Below are 19,142 nucleotides of genomic sequence, written 5' to 3'. Positions count from 1 at the left end.
TAAGCTAGACAAAATAAAAAATTAATTTTTTTTCTTAATTACCAATTTCTTAAATTAGAAGTTAAATTATTTTCATTTTAAATAGCTTAAGCATCCTTCAAAAACTGAAAAAATTTATTTCAAAACATTGAGAAATCTAGAAGTGGTTTGATATTTTTCCAAATTTAAAACCATTGTTGAAATTTTTTCGAAGCATGCATATTAATTTTTAAATTAATTAAATTTTTCCTACAACATTTAGAAAATCCTACAAATTAAAAAAAATCCTAAAATTTGAATTTATGAATAACAATAGGAACACTTATTAATTGTACAAAAATTTGAGATATTTAGAAGTTTAAAAAATTTCAAGATTAAATTTAGAACTTGAAATTATTTCAAATCATTTACACGAAGTTTGAGACCCGAAAAAATTGGGTTATTCGTACCGAAATTTTGGTGCCAAATTTCAAACAAAACGCAGATTTTTGCAGATTTCAACCAAAAATTTTTTAAGAACTGTGAAAGGCTTTAAAAAAATATTTTCGAAAATTGAAAATGATTTTTCATTTTGAAAAATAATTGTGACAATTTAAAAAGATTTCCAAAATGATCAAAACAGAACCTGGAAGATTTAAAGGATTTTTTTCCAATTTGCAGGATTTTCCAAAACTTGTAGGAAAAATTCGGTTAATTTTAAAATGTATTCAGAAGTTCTAAATAAAAATATTTTCAATTACTTAAAAACATTTCAAGTTTTTCATTAATTTTCAATCTTTTCAAAACTATAAAATATCTCTTGAAATTACTCAAATTTTAACAATTTAATTTACAAATTAAACATTTTTTAAACAGAAAGATTCAAATTGTAACGTTAGAAGTTGAAAAGCTCTTCGAAAGTTTATAGATTCAAAGCTTTCTAAGTAAAACAATTCAGTTTAAAATTGTTTACTTTTACATATATTTGAGTTCGATTTACTCGTCTTAAATCAAGAGTGAGATTTTTAATGGCTAAGAAAACTAATGAAAATAATATATTAATGAATTTATTTATTCAATTTAATATAAAAAATAATATAGAGGAAGACCTAAAACTTTGAATTAAAAATCTTCTATTGATGAACCATTAAAATTTTTATTTAAAAATAAAATTATCGGAATAAATGATATTATATTAATCTGAATTCGTATTAAGACTTTCGAATTCAAACAGTTACAATCTGGAAATTCTCGTATTTTGAACGGATTAAGAATTGTTTTATCAAATCAATTATTGTTCAGTTTTTTATACTTGAATTATTTACAAAACTGTTGAAATCAAACTTGGCCAAATTTGTCTTCTGAAAATTCGTAAAATTTCCGGCCAAGGAATAAATTTACTGTCATTTACCGGTTTTTGGAATTCAGAGAATTCTTTCCCCAAAAGTAGGTACATATTGTAAAATTTTTAGTACGTTTCCAGATGATGAATGTTTTTAGTAGAAAATTAATCTTTTTGTTACAAATTTCTGATTTTATTTGAAAACTCAACTTTTTCGTCGTGAATTTTTGAATTTTATTGAAATTCGTCTTTTTCTGTAATAAACTAATCTTTTTGTTTAAAAACTATTTTTTTTTTAGTTTAAAAATCAACTTTTTCGTATAGAATTCACGAACTTGATTGAAATTCATCTTTTTCGTTAGGAAAACAACTAGATTTATAAAATTAAACTGCTGTCTTAAAAATTAAAAAAATTGACTTTCTTTCTTCAAAGTTCAACATTTTTTTGTTAAAAATTCTTGAATTTTATCAAAAATTCGTATTTTTTCAAGTAAATTATTCCTTTTATTTAAAAATTTCACCATTTTAGATTAAAACTCAACTTTTTCGTAGAGAATTTCTGATTTATATTGAAATTCGTCCGTTTCTGTGGCAAATTAATCATTTTGTTTAAAAATTCTTCCTTTTTAGTAAAAAATTTAACTTTTTGTTCCGAAATTACGAATTTGATCTTTTTTGTTAAAAAAAAAGCAGGTTTTAAGATTAAACTGCTGATTTTAAAAGTAAACAAATTTACATTCTTTCTTAAAAATTCCAAGTATTTTGGTTGGAAATTCTTGAATTTTATTAAAAATTTGTCTTTTTGTAGTAAATTATTCAATTTGTTTAAAAACTCACATTTTTGGTTTAAAATTCAACTTTTTCGAAGAGAATTCTTAAGTTTTATGGAAATTCGTCTTTTTCTGTGGTAAATTAATCATTTTGTTTAAAAATTCTTTTTTTTTTTTAGTAAAAAATTCAACTTTTTTTTTAGAGTTCATGAATTTGAAATTCGCCTGTTTAGCTATTAAATCAATCCTTTTGTTCAAAAATTCATCTTTTTCGTTAGAAAAACAAGGAGCTTTTAAAATTAAACTGCTGTCTGAAAGAGTAAAAAAATTTACTTTTTTAAAAATTAATCTTTTTGGTTCAAAGTTCTTGAACTTGATTAAAAATTCGTTTTTTACAATAAAAAATCAATCTTTTTGTTTAAAAATTCATCTTTTTCGCTAGAAAAGCAACTAGGTTTTAAAGTTAAACTGCTGTCTTGAACCGTAAAAAAAATTTACTTTTTTTCTTAAAAATTCAATTTTTTGGTTGAAAATTCTTGAATTTTATTAACAATTTGTCTTTTTTGGTAGTGATTTTTTTTTTTAAATTTGATCCACTTTAGTCAAAAATCCAACTTTTTGGTTGAGAATTCTTGAATTTTATTGAAATTCGTCTTTTTCCGTAGAAAATTAATCTTTTTGTTCAAAAAATTTTTTTCGTTAAAAACAACAACTAGGATTTAAAGTTAAACTTCTGTCTTGAAAAGTAAAAAAATTTGCTTTCTTTCTTAAAAAAGTTCACTTTTTTGTTGAAAATTCTTGAATTTCAATAAAAATTCGTATTTTTTGTAGTAAATTATTCCTTTTGTTTAAAAATGCACCTTTTTTGATTAAAATTAAACTTTTTCGTAGAGAATTCTTGAACTCTATTGAAATTCGTCTTTTTCTGTGGCAAATTAATTATTTTGTTTAAAAATGCTTCTTTTTTAGTAAAAAATTCAACTTTTTTGTATAGAGTTCATGAATTTGAAATTCGTCTGTTTAGGTAGTAAATGAATGCTTTTTTTAAAAATTGATCTTTTTCGTTAGGAAAAAAACTAGGTTTTTTGGTTTAAAAATTATACTTTTTTAGTTTAAAATTCAACTTTTTTGGGTAGAATTCATGTATTTCATTAAAATTAGTCTGTTTAGTTTTAGTAAATCAATCTTTTTGTTTAAAAATTCTTCCTTCTTAGTTTAAAATTCGACTTTTTCGTATAGAATTAATGAATTTGATTGAAATTAGTCTTTTAAGGTAGAAAACTAATCATTTTGTTTAAAAATGCATATTTTTTAAATTAAAAATTCAACTTTTTGGTTAAAAAACCTTAAATTCAGTTAAAACTTATTTTTTTCGGTATAAAATTAATCTTTTAATTAAAAATGCATCTTTTTGGTTTGAAATTTAACAACAAGCTTTTAAAGTTAAAATTTTTTCTTAAAAATAAAAATGTACTTTGTTTCTTGAAAATTCAACTTTCTGGTTGAAAATTCTTCTTAAATTTTATTAAAAATTCTTATTCTTTGTAGTACATTATTCCTTTTGTTTAAAAATTCACCTTTTTTGCTTAAAATTCAACTTTTTCGTAGAGAATTCTTGAATTATATTGAAATTCGTATTTTCCTGTAAAAAATAAATGTTTTTGTTTAAAAATTCACTTTTTGTTAGTAAAAATTCAACTTTTTGGTTGAGAATTCTTAAATTTTATTTAAAATTCGTCTTTTTTGGTAGTAAATTAATCTTTTTGTTCAAAATTCTTCTATCTTTTAGTTGAAAATTCAGCTTTTTGGTTAAGAATTATTAAGTTTTGTTAAAACTCCGTTTTTTTCGGTAGAAAATAATTCTTTTCATTCAAAATGCATTTTTTTGGTTAGAAATTTTACAATTAGGTTTTAAAGTTAAACTGCTATCTTAAAAATAAGAGTTTACTATATTTCTAAAAAATTCAACTTTTTGTTTGAAAATTCCTGAATTTTAATAAAAATTCGTCTTTTTTGGTAGTAAATTAATTTTGTTCAAAAAATCATCTGTTTTAGTTGAAAATTAAACTTTTTCTTAGAGAATTCTTAAATTTTATTGACATTTGTATTTTTCTGTTAAAAATTAATCTTTTTGTTAAACAGTTAATTTTTTGTTAGTAAAAATTCAACTTTTTGGTTGAGAATTCTTTAATTTTATTTAAAATTCGTCTTTTTTGGTAGTAAATTAATGTTTTTGTTCAAAATTCTTCTTTTTTAGTTTAAAATTCAACTTTTGCGTAGAGAATTCATGAATTTGATTGAAATTCCTTTTTTTAGTATAAAACTCATTTTTTTGTTTAAAAATTCATCTTTTTTTATTTGAAAATTCAACTTTTTGGTTAAGAATTATTAAGTTTTGTTACAACATCGTTTTTTTGGGTAGAAAATAATTCTTTTGATTCAAAATGCATCTTTTTGGTTAGAAATTTAACAACTATGTTTTAAAGTTAAACTGCTGTCTTAAAAATAAAAGCTTACATTGTTTCTAAAAAATTCAACTTTTTGGTTAAAAATTCTTGAATTTGATTGAAATTCGTCTTTTCTGTGGTAAATTAATCATTTTGTTAAAAAATTCAACTTTTTTAAATAGAATTCGTGAATTTGAATGAATTTCCTCTGTTTAGGTAGTAAATCAATCCTTTTTTTTAATTCATCTTTTTCGTTAGAAAAACAAGTAGCTTTTAAAATTAAACTGCTGCCTTAAAAAGTAAAAAAATTGCTTTATTAAAAATTCAACTTTTTTGTTAAAAATTCGTTTTTTATCATAGCAAATCAATATTTTTGTTTAAAAATTAATCTTTTTCGCTAGAAAAACAACTAGGTTTTAAACTTAAACTGCTGTCAAAGAAGCAAACAAAATTTACTTTCTTTCTTAAAAATTCAACTTTTTGGTTCAAAATTCTTAAATTTTATTAAAAACTCGTCTTTTTTGTTAGGAAATTAATCCTTTTGTTTAAAATTTAATCTTTTTTCGTTAAAAATTCAACTTTTTGTTTGAGAATTCTTGAATTCCGTTAGAAATCCGTTTTTTTGGTGGTAAATTAATCTTTTTGTTTAAAAATTCTTCTTTTTTAGTTTAACATTCAACTTTTTCGTAGAGAATTCTTCAATTTGATTGAAATTCGACTAATTCTGTAAAAAATTAATTTTTTTGTTTAAAAATTCATTTTTTGTTAGTAAAAATTCAACTTTTTGGTTAAGAATCTTGACTTTTGTTAAAAATTCGTATTTTCTTTTGTAGTAAATTAATAATTTTGTTAAAAAATTCTACTTTTTTAGTTTAAAATTCAACTTTTGCGTAGATAATTCATGAATTTGATTGAAATTTCTCTTTTTCGGTAGAAACATAATCTTTTTATTCAAAGATGCATATTTTTTTAGTTGAAAATTCAACTTTTTGGTTAAAAATTCGTCTTTTATAATAGTAAATCAATCTTTTTGTTTAAAAATTTATCTTTTTCGCTAGAAAAAAAATATGTTTTAAGTTTAACTTCTGTTTTAAAAAGTAAACAAATTTACTTTCTTTCTGAAAAATGCAACTTTGTAATTGAAAATTCTATAATTTTATTAATAATTTCATAATTTTATTAATTTCTTAAATTTTATTCCCGTTTAAAAATTCACCAATTTGGTTTAGAATTTAACTTTTTCATAGAGAATTCTTGAATTTTATTAAAATCATCGTTTTCTGTGGAAAATTAATCTTTTTATTTAAAAATGAATTTTTTGTTAGTAAAGACTCAACATTTTGGTTGAGAATTCTTGAATTTATTTATTTATTTAGAACAATTTGGTTAAAAACTCGTTTTTTTTAAAAATAAATTAATCTTTTTGTTTGAAAAGTCGTCTTTTGTAGTTTAAAATTCAACCTTTTCGTAAAGAATTCATGATTTTGATTAAATTCGTGTTTTCAGGTAGAAAAATAATCTTTTTGTTTAAAAATGCATATTTTTTTAGTTGAAAATTCAACTTTTTGGTTAAAAAACCTTGAATTCGGTTAAAACTTAGTTTTTTCGGTATAAAATTAATATTTTAATTAAAAATATATCTTTTTGGTTCGAAATTTTACAACAAGCTTTTAAAGTTAAACTTTTTTCTTGAAAATAAAAATGTACTTTGTTTCTTAAAAATTCAACTTTTCGATTGAAAATTGCTAAATTTTATTAAAAATTCGTATTTTTTGTAGTAAATTATTCCTTTTGTTTAAAAACTCAAATTTTTTGTTTAAAATTCAACTTTTTCGAAGAGAATTCTTGAATTATATTGAAATTCGTATTTTTTGGTAAATAATTAATCTTTTTGTCTAAAAATTCGGTTTTTTTTTTGTAGTAAATTAATTTTTTCGTTTAAAAATCCTTCTTTTTTAGTAGAAAATTGAACATTTTGGTTGAGAATTATTGAATTTTGTTAAAAATTATTCTTTTGTGCGGTAAATTAATCTTTTTGTTTAAAAATTCATCTTGTGGCATAAAAATTAAACCACTAGGTTTTAAAATTAAACTGCTTTCTTAATAATGAAAAAATTCTTGATTTCTTCAAAATTCAACTTCTTGGTTGAAAATTCTTGAATTCTATTGAGATTCGACGTTTTTAGTAGTATATTATTCTTTTTCTTTAAAAATTCGTCTTTTTGGTTAAAAATGTAACAACTTTAAGTAAAAATTTGAGAGAAAATTCAACTTTTTGTTAAAATTGAACTATTTTGTTAAAAATTCGTTTTTCTTATTGTTGAAAATTAATCTAATGTAATTGAAAATGCAACTTTTGGATTGAGAGTTTATGTATTTCGTTGAAAATTTGTACTTTATGGTATAAAATTATTATTTTTTTTTAATTGCTTACTCTTTTGTTAAAAACTCTACTATTTAGCAATAAAAATTAATTTAAAGTTTACACTTCTTATTTTGGTGTTGGAAAGTGTACTGTGGAATCTTTTTTGGGTGAAAATTTAAATATTTTTTAAGTTTTTCATTTTTTTCATCTGTTTTAGAAGTAATTTCATCTTTCATGAATAAACAATTCAACTGTTCGGTAGAAATTACGAGCTCTTTTTTAAAATTTATCAGAAATACATATTTCTTGGATAATAATGCAACTATTTGGTTGAAAATTCAACAATTTGCTTGAAAAGTCACACGTTTTGGTTGAAAATTCTGTTTTTTTTTTGTTGAAAATTTCACAATTTCATAGAAAATTTACTTTTTATTCCAATTTAATATTTTGGTGTTAAAAAGAGAACTGAAATCTTTACTGGAAAAACATCCAACAATTTGTAAAATATATATCATTTTAAATTAAATATGCATCGGTTTTTTTTGAAAATTCTAATGTTTTGTTGAAAATTTAACTATGTCGTAGAAAATTAACTGTTTGTTCAAAATGTATGCGTAGGTTTTGTGTTAAAAATTGATGTTTCTTTGTTTGTCACTAAATTCATATTTTGATATTAAAAAGACAGCTGGAATATTTTTGAACAAAAAATTCAACAGTTTTGTTGAAAGTTGATCTTTTTAATTGAAAAATTTATCTGTTTTAATAGATTTCTTTTTTTAAATGAAAATTTCACTTTTTGGTTAAAAAATATTCTTCTTAGTTTGAGTATTCGACTATTTTATTTCAGAGATTTGGTTAAACCACTTTAATTAAAAATTCTTTTTTTTATGGAAAAACCTTTTTTGGTTTAAAATTAATTTGCTTGTATAAACTGTTACTTAATTATTTTCTTGAAAATGCAAGTATTTTGTTAAAAAACCATATTTTATCTTAGAAGACATTTTTTTGCTTAAAATAAATTTTTTCTATCTAAAATACAGTTTTATTCCGTTTATAAAGGTTTCTATGTTAAAAGTATTACAAAATTAGAATGCTGGCCCTTTGTAGAAATCGTAGAGTTTTGAATAAAATAATTCTATTTGTAATTTTTTACACGTAACTAAATAAAGAAATAGAATTTTTTGATTTTTTATAGATTTAAATTTAATTTCAATCGGTTTTCTGTTAAGTTAACTTTCATTTTAATAAAAAATTTAATTCAAATAGATATTAGAAGCTAGGAAATACAAAAATTAATAAATTATCTCGGGATTGTACAATTCCATTTAAAAATAATATAAATAAAAATGCTTAAATTTGGATAATTTTGAAAATCAAAATTCAAGTTCTCAATTATGAATCTTCTAAATAGAAGAAACTTAAAATGTAAACATCAAAACAAAAATTTATTAAAAAATTCAAAATTCTTGAATCTTGAAAATAAAGAATAGCAAAATTTTTAAGTAGGGCTTCTAATTTAAAAAATCTAAGATCCGTAAACCGTAAATAAGTAAATAAATCCGTAAACTAATTTAGAAAAATTATAAAAAACTTTTCTAAATTGAGAAAAATTAAACAAATAATGAAAACTTGAATTTTACTGCGATCAGAAATAAATTTCCGATTTTTAAATCAAATTCTGGGTCACTTCCCGTATTTTTCTCGGTCAAGTCGCCACCCTGGTGAGTACGAAGCATTGCATCAGATAATATATTAAAAAATGGACTTACCTATCTAAAATGTAGGCGTTTTTGCATTGATATAAGCAGCCATCGACTGTGCAAAAAAAATTTGGTCCCTTGGTGTGAACTGACATATGATAATCGAGATCCTGTTGAGTTTTGGCAGCATGTTTACACAATTGACATGCAAAAGCCCTGTCATTCAAATGTCTGTAACGAATATGTTTTGCAAGGGCTGCTACTGATTCGCAGCTCATATCACACATGCTGCACTTGTGCGTGAATATATGCTGTCTCATATGATCTTTCAGTATTTTTTCAGTCGCATAAAATTTATTACAATGAGAACACTGGAATCCCTGTTCTGCGAAAAAAATATTATTCAGACGGGAAAATAAATTTAAAAATTAAAATTTAATTATTTTGTTGAAAGTTAAACAATTTGGTTAAAAATTTATATATTTTTTTTTTGTAGAAATATTAACTGTTACATTTTTTTGTTAAAAATTCATTTCTTTACTAAAAATGGAACTTTTCGGATTGAATATTCGTTTTCGTAGGTGTAAATTTCCAGTATTTGGTTAAAAATGTAAAATTTGTGTAAAAAATTAAATTATTAAAAATTTCAGTGTTTGGTTCCAAAATTCATCCTTTTAGGTTAAAAATTCAACCATTTTGTTGAACATGTAACTTTTTGATTCGAGAATTCAACTTTTCTGTTGAAAATTCAACTTTTTTGGTTGAAATATATAAATTTGAAACTTTATAAATTTCAATTTGAAATTGTTTGATTCAGTTTAAAAATAATAATTTAAAAAATTAAGAAAATTGAAAAAAAAGGTAGTCCGGGAGCACGAAAAATTTCATTTTCAAAATTCTCTGACTTTTCTCTGATTTGACATGAGCAATATTAAAAAGGGAAATCAAAATTTTTAATTTATTTAACAATTTTAACAATTTGATCGAATTTTTTTTGGTAAGAAATCATCTTTTTATTAAAAATGGAACTTTTCGGATTGAATATTCGTTTTCGTAGGTTGAAATTTCCAGTATTTGGTTAAAAATGTAAAATTTGTGTAAAAAATTAAGTTATTGAAAATTTCAGTACTTGGTTGAAAAATTAATCTATATGGTTAAAAATTGATCTCTTTGGTTTACGAATTCAACTGTTTTGTTACAAATTCACCTTTTTTGATTAAAATAAATAAATTTGAAACTTTATGAATATTAATTTGAAATTTTTTATTCAGTTTATAAATAATAATAAATATTAACAGGCAGGGTAAATGAGAAATTGACCATGCAAAATGTAGGGAATTTTGAAATTTAAAAAAAAGGTAGTCAGGGTGCCGGAAAATTTAATTTTTTTAAATTCTCTGACTTTTTCTGATTCTATATGACCAATATTTAGAAGGGAAATTATAATTGCATTTTTTTTTAAATTCAACAATTTGATTGAATTTTTTTAAATTGAACTTTTTGGATTGAAGATTCATTTTTTTAGGTTGAAATTTCCAGTGCTTGGTTAAAAATGTACAAAATATGTTTAAAATTTAATTATTTTATGGAAAACTGAAGTTTTTTGTTGAAAAATTAATCTTTTTAGGTCGAAATAAATTCGAAACTTTATAAATTTCAATTTAAAATTCTTTAATTCCAATTATAAATAATAATAATAAATATTAATGGTAAGGGTAAATGAGAAATTGGCGATAAAAAAAATTGGAAATTTTGAAAAATAAAAAAGATAGTCAAGCTGTCGGCAAAAAATCATTTTCAAAATTCTTTGACTTTTCCCTGATTTTTCATGAACAATTTCCCAACTTCCCTGATCATTAATATTTATAAATTATATTTATTATTATTATTATTACTCATAAAAAGATTCAAACAATTTAAAATTGAAACTTAAGAGTTGCAAATTGATTTATTTCGACCAAAAAAGATGAATTTTCGACAAAACCAGTTGAATTCTCGAACAAAAAAAAACTTTTCAACAATATAAATCAATTTAACAAAATATTTAAATTTTCAACAAAATAGATGAGTCTCTTGACCTAAGAAGATGCCTTTTTAAACAAATACTTAAATTTTCAATAAAATAATTAAATTTTTCACCAAATTTTTCCATTTTTGACTAAATACTGGAATTTTTAATCTACAAAGATGAATCTTCAAGCTAAAAAGTTCCAATATGAATTCTTAATAAAAATTATAACAGTTGATATTTCAAAAAGATTAATTTTCCATTTAAAAAAATGAATTTTTAACAAATTGGTAGTTTAATTTTCAACCCAGAAGTTTTATTTTCTAACCAAAAAGTCAAATTTGAAATAAATAGACTTTTCAGTGTTATTTTTTCAATAAAAAATTTAATTTTCAAAAAGAGAAAATTTCAAACCAGAAGATCAATTTTTTACCAAAACCTTCGATTTTTCATATACAAACAAAAAAATAATTTTCATACAAAAATTTAATGCATTTTCAATTTAAAAAATTAATTTTAAACTAAAAAAAATAGTTTTTAACAAAATAGTTCACTTTTTAACCAGAAATGAATTATGTACATTTTTTTTAAGTGGTCCAAATTTTACCCAAAATGAATTTTTAATCAAAAAAATTAATTTTCAACAGAATAGATAAGTTCTCGACTCAGAAAGATCACTTTTTCACAATATACTTTAATTGTCAACAAAACAGTTGAGTTTTAAATCTACAAAGATGGATTTTTCAACTAAATAGACAAATTTTCAAACAATGAAATATCAAACTTTATTTTTAAAAAGTTACATTTTCAATTATATAATTGAGTTTTTTAGAAGGCAATTGAATTTTCAAGAAATACGATAAATTTTTAATCCAAAAGGAAACATTTTCGGTTCAAACACAGGCGAATGTTAAACAAAACTGTTGAACTTTTGAAAGAAATACTTGAATTTTCAACAAAATGGTTAAATTTTTAACCAATTACTGAAATTTCCTAAATAGAAAGATGAATTCTCAACCAAAAAGACGAATTTTAAACAAATAAGGACTTTTCAGTCAAGAAAGCAAAAGAAGTTCTTCCAAATTATTGTACTTTCAGGCCAAAAATATTAATTTTCAACAAAAAAGTTAATTTTGAACCAAACAGTTGTATTTTTAACCAAAAAGGGGGAATTTTAACACAGAAGATTAATTTTCTACAGAAAAATATAATTTTTTATCTAAAAATATGCAGTTTATATTTTTAGTTAAAAAATTAAGAATAAAGAAACAAAAAAAAAGATCTTTTAACAAAATAGTTCAATTTTCAAACAAATTTTCTAAAAAAAAAAATTGTTTACAAAGTGTTTCAACTTTTACCCAAGTTGGGTTTTCCCTTTAAAAACGAAATTTTTAATCAATAATGGAATAGTTAAATTTTCAGTATAAAATTTAATTTTCAACAAACAAAAACAAGTTTTCAGCTCAAATTATTAATCTTCAAAAAATTGCTTTTTTAAACAAAAGAACAAATTTTTTTATCATCAATAAAAAAACAGTTAAATTCTACAAAAAAATACCAAATTTTAAACAAAATAAGACCACCATAGACCTAACCAATGAAGATTAATTTTTAAACAAAAAATATTTAATTTCTACCAAAAGAGACGCATTTTCAAACCGAAAAGACAAATTATAAAAGAATAGTTGAAAATTCAAAACTAAAATATGAACTATAAAACTAAAAAGATTATACTTTAATCATTTTAATTTTCAAACCCAAAAAAATTTTTATTTAAAGTTGAATTTTTAACAAAAAATATCATTTTCAATGAATAAAGATAAATTTCTAACCAAATAGCTGTATTTACAACCAAATAGTTGAATTTTTTATCAGAAAGGACTCATTTTCAACCAAAAAGATGACTTTTCTACTACACTACATGAATTTTTAATACATAAGAACGAATTTTCTATAAAAAGAGGAATTTTTAACAAAACAGTTGAATTTTCGACTACAAAAGATAAAAAAATTTAATCAAAATGTCGAATTTTCAAACAGAAAAGATTAAACTTTAACCAAATAAATAAATTTTCAAGTAAAAATATACGACTTTTTCGAAGACAGTTAAATTTTCAGCAAAAATTTATTCAAAAGTCATTTTTGAAAATGTTGAAAATATTTTTAAATATTCTCTTTAATTTTTACAATTCTTAAAAAGCTTCCAGATTTTTTGCTCAAGATCTGCAAAAATCTATATTTTTCTAGTGCTTAATATTTATTTATACATCAAAATTCAGCAAATTTACTTTAAATTTAAAATTTTCTAAATAGGAAAATTAAAATTATGACGTTAAAAGTTTACTTTTTGGTTTAGTTTTAATTATTTGTTTAATAATTATTTTAAATTAAGAGTCAAATATTTATAAATAATAGGCAATTATTCTTTTTTTTTATTGAAAATTTTTAATTTTACAAATTGTAAACTGAAACAATATTTTAAATTTAATAAAAGCCTTTAATTATGAATATATTATTTTGAAATCATTTTTAAATTAAAATGTTCACCAAATTGTTACATTACAAAAAAATTTTTAATAAATAGTCATTTTTGAAAACGTTGGAAATCTTTTTAAATACTCTCTTTAAATTTTAAATTCATAAAAAGCTTCCAAACTTTTTGCTCGAGATCTGCAAAAATGGATATTTTTTCAGGAATAATAGATGTAAAATATTTATTTATACATCAAAATTCAGCAAATTTACTTCAAAGTTAAAATTGTTTAAATAGAACAATTAAAATTCTAACGTTAAAAGTTTACTTTTTTGGTATAGTTCTGATTATTTGATTTATAATTCCTGATTTTAAATTAGGTCAAATATTTATAAACATTGAGCAATTTTTCTTGTTCTCAATAAAAAAAATTTCAAATGTTTAATTTTTAAATTGTAAACTGAAACAATATTTGGAATTTATTAAAAGCTTTTAACTATGAACAAATTATTTTGAAATTATTTTAAAATTGAAATTTTAACCAAATATTTAAATTAAAAAAAAAAACTTAATAATAAATAGTAAAGTTTCATGCTAAGAAGACGAATTTTTAAAAGACTGTCGAATTTTCAACAAAAAAGTTCATTTTTAACCGAGAAAGTTAAATTTTCAAACAAAATTTCTTTTTGAAAACGTTGGAAATCTTTTTAAATATTCTCTTAAAATTGACAATTCTTAAAAAGCTTCCAAAATTTTTGCTCGAGATCTGCAAAAATGGATATTTTTTCAGGAATAATAGATGTAAAATATTTATTTATAAATCAAAATTTAGCAAATTTACTTTAAAGTTAAAATTCTTTAAATATAATAATTAAAATTCTAAAGTTAAAAGTCTATTTCTAAGATTTAGTTTTGAATATTTGATTTATAATTTACTGCTTTTAAATGAGCAGTCAAATATTTATAAGTATTAAGCAATTTTTTAATTTTGAAATTGTAAACAGAAACAATATTTCAAATTTAATAAAAGCCTTTAATTATGAATATATTATTTTTAAAATCTTTTAAAATTGAAATTTTTACTACATAATTAAATTTTAAAAAAAAAACTGATAAATAAATAGTTAAAGTTTCATGCCAAGAAGACTAATTTTTAAAAGAAAGTTAAATTTTCAACAAAAAGTTAATTTTTAATCAAGAAAGATAAATTTTCAACCAAAATTTATCCAAAATGTTAAAAATCTTGTTAAATATTCTCTTAAAATTTACAATTCTTAAAAAGCTTCCAAATTTTTTCCTCGAGATCTGCAAAAATCTATATTTTTTAAGGAATAATAGATGCACAATATTTATTTATATATCAAAATTCAGAAAATTTACTTAAAACTTAACATTTTCTAAATAGAACAATTAAAGTCTAACATTCAAAGTTTACTTTTTTCGTTTAATTTTTATTATTTGATTCAGTATTACCGATTTTAAATTATTAGTCACATATTTATAAATATTCAGCAATGATTCTTTTCCAAAATTTTAATTTTCAAATTGTAAACTTTATTTTAAAATTGTAATTTTAACCAAATTGTTAAATTCAAAAAAAAACTTACAAGTAAATAGTTAAAGTTTCATGCTAAAAAGACGAATTTTTAGAAGACAGTTAAATTTTCAACAAAAAAGTTCATTTTTAACCGAGAAAGTTAAATTATCAATCGATATTTATTTTCGAAAATGTTGGAAATCTTTTTAAATATTCTCTTAAAATTTTTGAAATTAACTTTTGAATATTTTATTGATAATTTACTGCTTTTAAATGAGTAGACAAATATTTCTAAATATTAGGCAATTTTTCTTGTTCTTAATTTAAACACTTTCAAATTGTAAACTAAAACAATATTTCAAATTCAATAAAAGCCTTTAATTATGAATATATTATTTTGAAATTATTTTAAAATTGACATTTTTACCAAATTTTTAAATTAAAAAAAAAAACTTACAAATAAGTAGTTAAAGTTTCATGCCAAAAAGACGAATTTTTAGAAGACAGTTTAAAATTTCAACAAAAAAGTTAATTTTTAATCAATAAAGATAAATTTTCAACCAAAAGATTGCCTTTCCACCAAAAAGAGGAATTTTTAATCCAAAAGGACGTACTTTCCGACAAAAAAAAACATCATTGTAAAATAGTTTATTTTTAAAAAACGAATTAAATTTTCAACGTTTTCAACTTAAATTATCCAACTCTTAAAAATCTCAGTTTAAACAAATGATTCAATTTCAAACGCTTGAATACAAAATTATTCCATTAAAAATGTTCCCAATTAAAATGGTAATTGTTTTTCTAGTTTTCAATTTAAATTTACAAGTAAACCGGAAAACTGTCAGGAAAAATCTCATTTATTTAAAAAAAAAGAAGTTGCCCAATCCGAGCCTTGTTCATAGGATTAAATATTTAAAAAACTTACTGTCGAGAGGAATTTGCCGTTCACAATGTTCCCGAAATCTTGAATTTGTCGAAAACATAAAGCCACAATCTGGACAAGCAACGATCTTCTCTTTGGTGTGACTTCGTACATGATCTCTCAATTTGTAGACACTCGCGAATTTTCCTTGGCAGCCTGCCCACTTGCATTTTACCCCACCTTCGACTTTGTTTCCCCGAGGATTTTTTTCCACGTGAATCGTAACATGATCGAGTAATCCTTGATATTTATTGAAACTTTTCGGACAATCGTCCCATTGACAAATCAAAGTTGGCGGCAACTCAATTATTGTCCAGCCCGTTTCTAAGAGACATTTCTGCGCAAAAAAAAGACAATTTTATATGAAAAATGATACAATCAGGGTGGTAATTCGGCATCCAAATCCACTAAAAATAACATATTTATATTTGCCGCAAAAGGAAAAGATTTATTTTCATTCACGACATTCATTCTTTGCAAAATAAATTATGTTTAAAAACAAAAAGATTAATTTTATAACAAAAAATACAATTTTTCAAACAAAAAATAGATGATTTTTTAAACGAAATGTTTGAATTTACAGTTAAAGAAGACAAATATTCAACCAAACAGATTAATTTTTAACTAAGAAAATAGAAGTTTCAAAAAAAAAAAAAATTAGTTACATTATTAGTTAAAAACATTAATTTTCAGCACAACTGATAAATTTTCAACCAAAAATCAAATATTTAGATTTTAAGTTCCAAGAATTAATGTGCAACCAAATAGAAGAATTTTCAAATAAAAATATGGAATAATTTAAATTTCCAGTTAAAAAATAACTCATAAACAAAACAAAGTCCTTAACTAGAATAGTTGAATTTCAAATCAGAAAGATGAATTTTTAAACAATGAGATAACTTTCAAACAAAAAGATTAATTTTCCTACAAAAAATACAATTTTTCGATAAAATATATTAATTTTAAATGAAAACTTTATTTTTTAATTGAAGAAGATAAATATTTAACCAAATAGATGAATTTTGAATGAAGAAAAAATCAGTTTTAAACGTAAATGATGAGTTTTAAACTAAAAAATGACGATTCTTCAACTGGTATAGTTGAAATGTAAACCAAAAAGCTGAATTATTAACTAAAACAATAAATCTTCAACTGAAAAAGTTGAATTTTCAACAAAAATTAATTTCACTAAAAAAGATAAATTGTCAACCAGAACTTAAATAATTAAATTTCAAGTTCAAAAAATTAATGATCAACAAAACAGAAAAATCTGCAAATAAAAATATGGAATATTCGACTTGAATAATTTAAATTTCCAGTTCAAAAAATAACTTTCAAACAAAACAAAAAGATTTTGCAAAAATAGTTACATTTTCACTCAAAATGATGCATTTTTGACTAAAATTTAAATCCTTAGCTGGAATAGTTAAATTTAAAACCAGAAAGATAAATTTTATACCAAAAAATAAATTTTTTTAAAACAAAATACATGAATTTTCAAAGAAATACTAGAATTTTCAATTAAAACAGACAAATATTGAACGAAATAAATTAATTTTAAACTAAGAAAAAAGAATTTTTACCAAAAAATAGAATAGTTACATTTTTAATTAAAAACATTAATTTTCAGTCCAACTAATCAATTTTCAACTAAAATGACGAATATTCAACTGAAATAGTTGAATTAAAAAAAATTCACTTACTAAAAAGATAAATTGTCAACCAGAACTAAAATAATTAAATTTCAAGTTCAAAAAATTAATGTTCAACCAAACAGAAAAATTTTCAAATAAAAATATGAAATATTCAACTGGAATAAGTTAAATTTCCAGTTAAAACAATAACTTAAAAAAAATTATTTTCAAAAAATTGTTACATTTTCACATTAAGTGATGAATTTTCAACCCAAAGGGATGGATTTTTAAACAATAAGATCATTTTTAAACAAGGAGATTATTTTTCAAACAAAAGGATTAATTTTCCACCAAAAAATACAATTTTTCAAAAAAATAGATGAAATTTTAATGAAATGCTTGAATTTACAGTTAAAGAAGACAAATATACAACGAATAAAATAATTTTAAATTAAGAAAAAAGAATTTTCAACTAAAATGACGAATCTTCAACTTTAATAATTAAATTTTAAACGAATAAGTTAAATTTTCAACTGAAATAATGAATCTTCAACTGAAACAGTTTTCAACAAAAACAAATTCATTTTGCTAAAAAAGATAAATTGTCAATCAAAAAATAAATTATTGTTCTACCAAAGAAATACAATTTTTCAACAAAATACATGAGTTTTTAATGAAATACTCGAATTTATAATTAATGAAGACAAATATTCAACCAAATAGACGAATTTTTAACTAAAAAATGACGAATCTTTAACTTAAATAGTTGAATTTTCAATAATAAATTAATTTTTACAAAAAGAAAAGATAAATCGTCAACCAAAACATAAAGAATTAAATTTTAAGTTAAAAAAATTAATGCTCAAACTAACAAAAGAATTTTTAAATGATAATATGGAATATTAAATTGGATTATGTTAAATTTCAAGTTAAAAACATTAATTTTCGGCAAAAAAAAACTAACATAATAAAAATCTCAACAAAAAACAACAACTAATTTTCAAAAAAATAGTTATATTTTCACAAAAAATGATGATATTTAAACTAGAATTCTCAATCTTTAACTGAAATAGTTGAATTTTAAACCAGAAATATAAATTTTTAACTAACATGACGAATTTTCAACTGAATTAGATGAATTTTAAGAAAAAAATTAATTTTTACTAAAAAAGATCAAATTGGCAATCAAACTTGAAATATCTAATGGGAAAAAGTAAAGTTTTCAGTTTAAAAAATTACTTTTCACAAAAAAACCTAATTTAAAAAAAAATTATTTATTATTTTATTATTTTATATCAAATAGATGAAGGTTCAACTAAAATGATGAATATTTAACTAGAATACTTGAATTTTCAACCAAAAAGCTAAAATTTAAAACAATGAGATTAATTTTCAAACCAAAAGATTAATTTTCTACCAAAAAATACAATTTTTCAACAAAATATGTGAATTTTTAACGAAATAATTAAATTTTTATGAATCAAAGAAGACAAACATTGAATCAAATAGATAAATTTTGAAATAAGAAAAAAAGAATTAAAGTAAAAAAGAATGGAATTGTTATATTTTTAGTTAAAAACATTAATTTTCCACCTAACTGATGAATTTTCAACTAAAATGACGAATCTTCAGCTAAAATAGTTGAATTTTCAATAAGAAATTAATTTGACTAAAAAACATAAATGATAAACCAAACAGAAGAATTTGCAACTAAAACTATGGAATATTCAAATGGAATAAGTTAAATTTCCGATTGAAAAAAATACTTTCCACCAAAAAAACTAATTCAAAAAGAAACTAATTTTCAAAAAAATAGTTGCATTTTCAAACAAGGTGATGAATTTGCAAATAAAATTGTAATATTGAACTGGAATAGTTGAATTTTAAACCAGAAAGATGAATTTTTAAACAATAAGATAATTTTCAAACAAAACGATTATTTGAAAAAAAAGATTACTTTTCGACCAAAAAAATACAATTCTTCAA

At 21.3% G+C, this 19,142-nt stretch overlaps 1 protein-coding gene across 1 annotated transcript in view; it reads right to left on the bottom strand.

Moving 5' to 3' along the window:
- Positions 1-19,142, bottom strand: part of LOC117178034 (histone H4 transcription factor) — a 38,954-nt gene that overhangs the window by 8,246 nt on the left and 11,566 nt on the right. The window contains exons 3-4 of the mRNA XM_033369234.1: positions 15,526-15,859; positions 8,652-8,967 (exon numbers count right to left, since the gene is read on the bottom strand). Of these exons, the coding sequence (XP_033225125.1) occupies positions 8,652-8,967; positions 15,526-15,859 (650 nt within the window). The remainder of the gene's footprint in view (positions 1-8,651; positions 8,968-15,525; positions 15,860-19,142) is intronic.

This window comes from Belonocnema kinseyi, chromosome 8, assembly GCF_010883055.1.
Source record: "Belonocnema kinseyi isolate 2016_QV_RU_SX_M_011 chromosome 8, B_treatae_v1, whole genome shotgun sequence".
Classification (NCBI taxonomy): domain Eukaryota; kingdom Metazoa; phylum Arthropoda; class Insecta; order Hymenoptera; family Cynipidae; genus Belonocnema; species Belonocnema kinseyi.
Note: the sequence above shows the minus strand (reverse complement) of the source record. Positions and strands in the feature narration are given on the sequence as shown.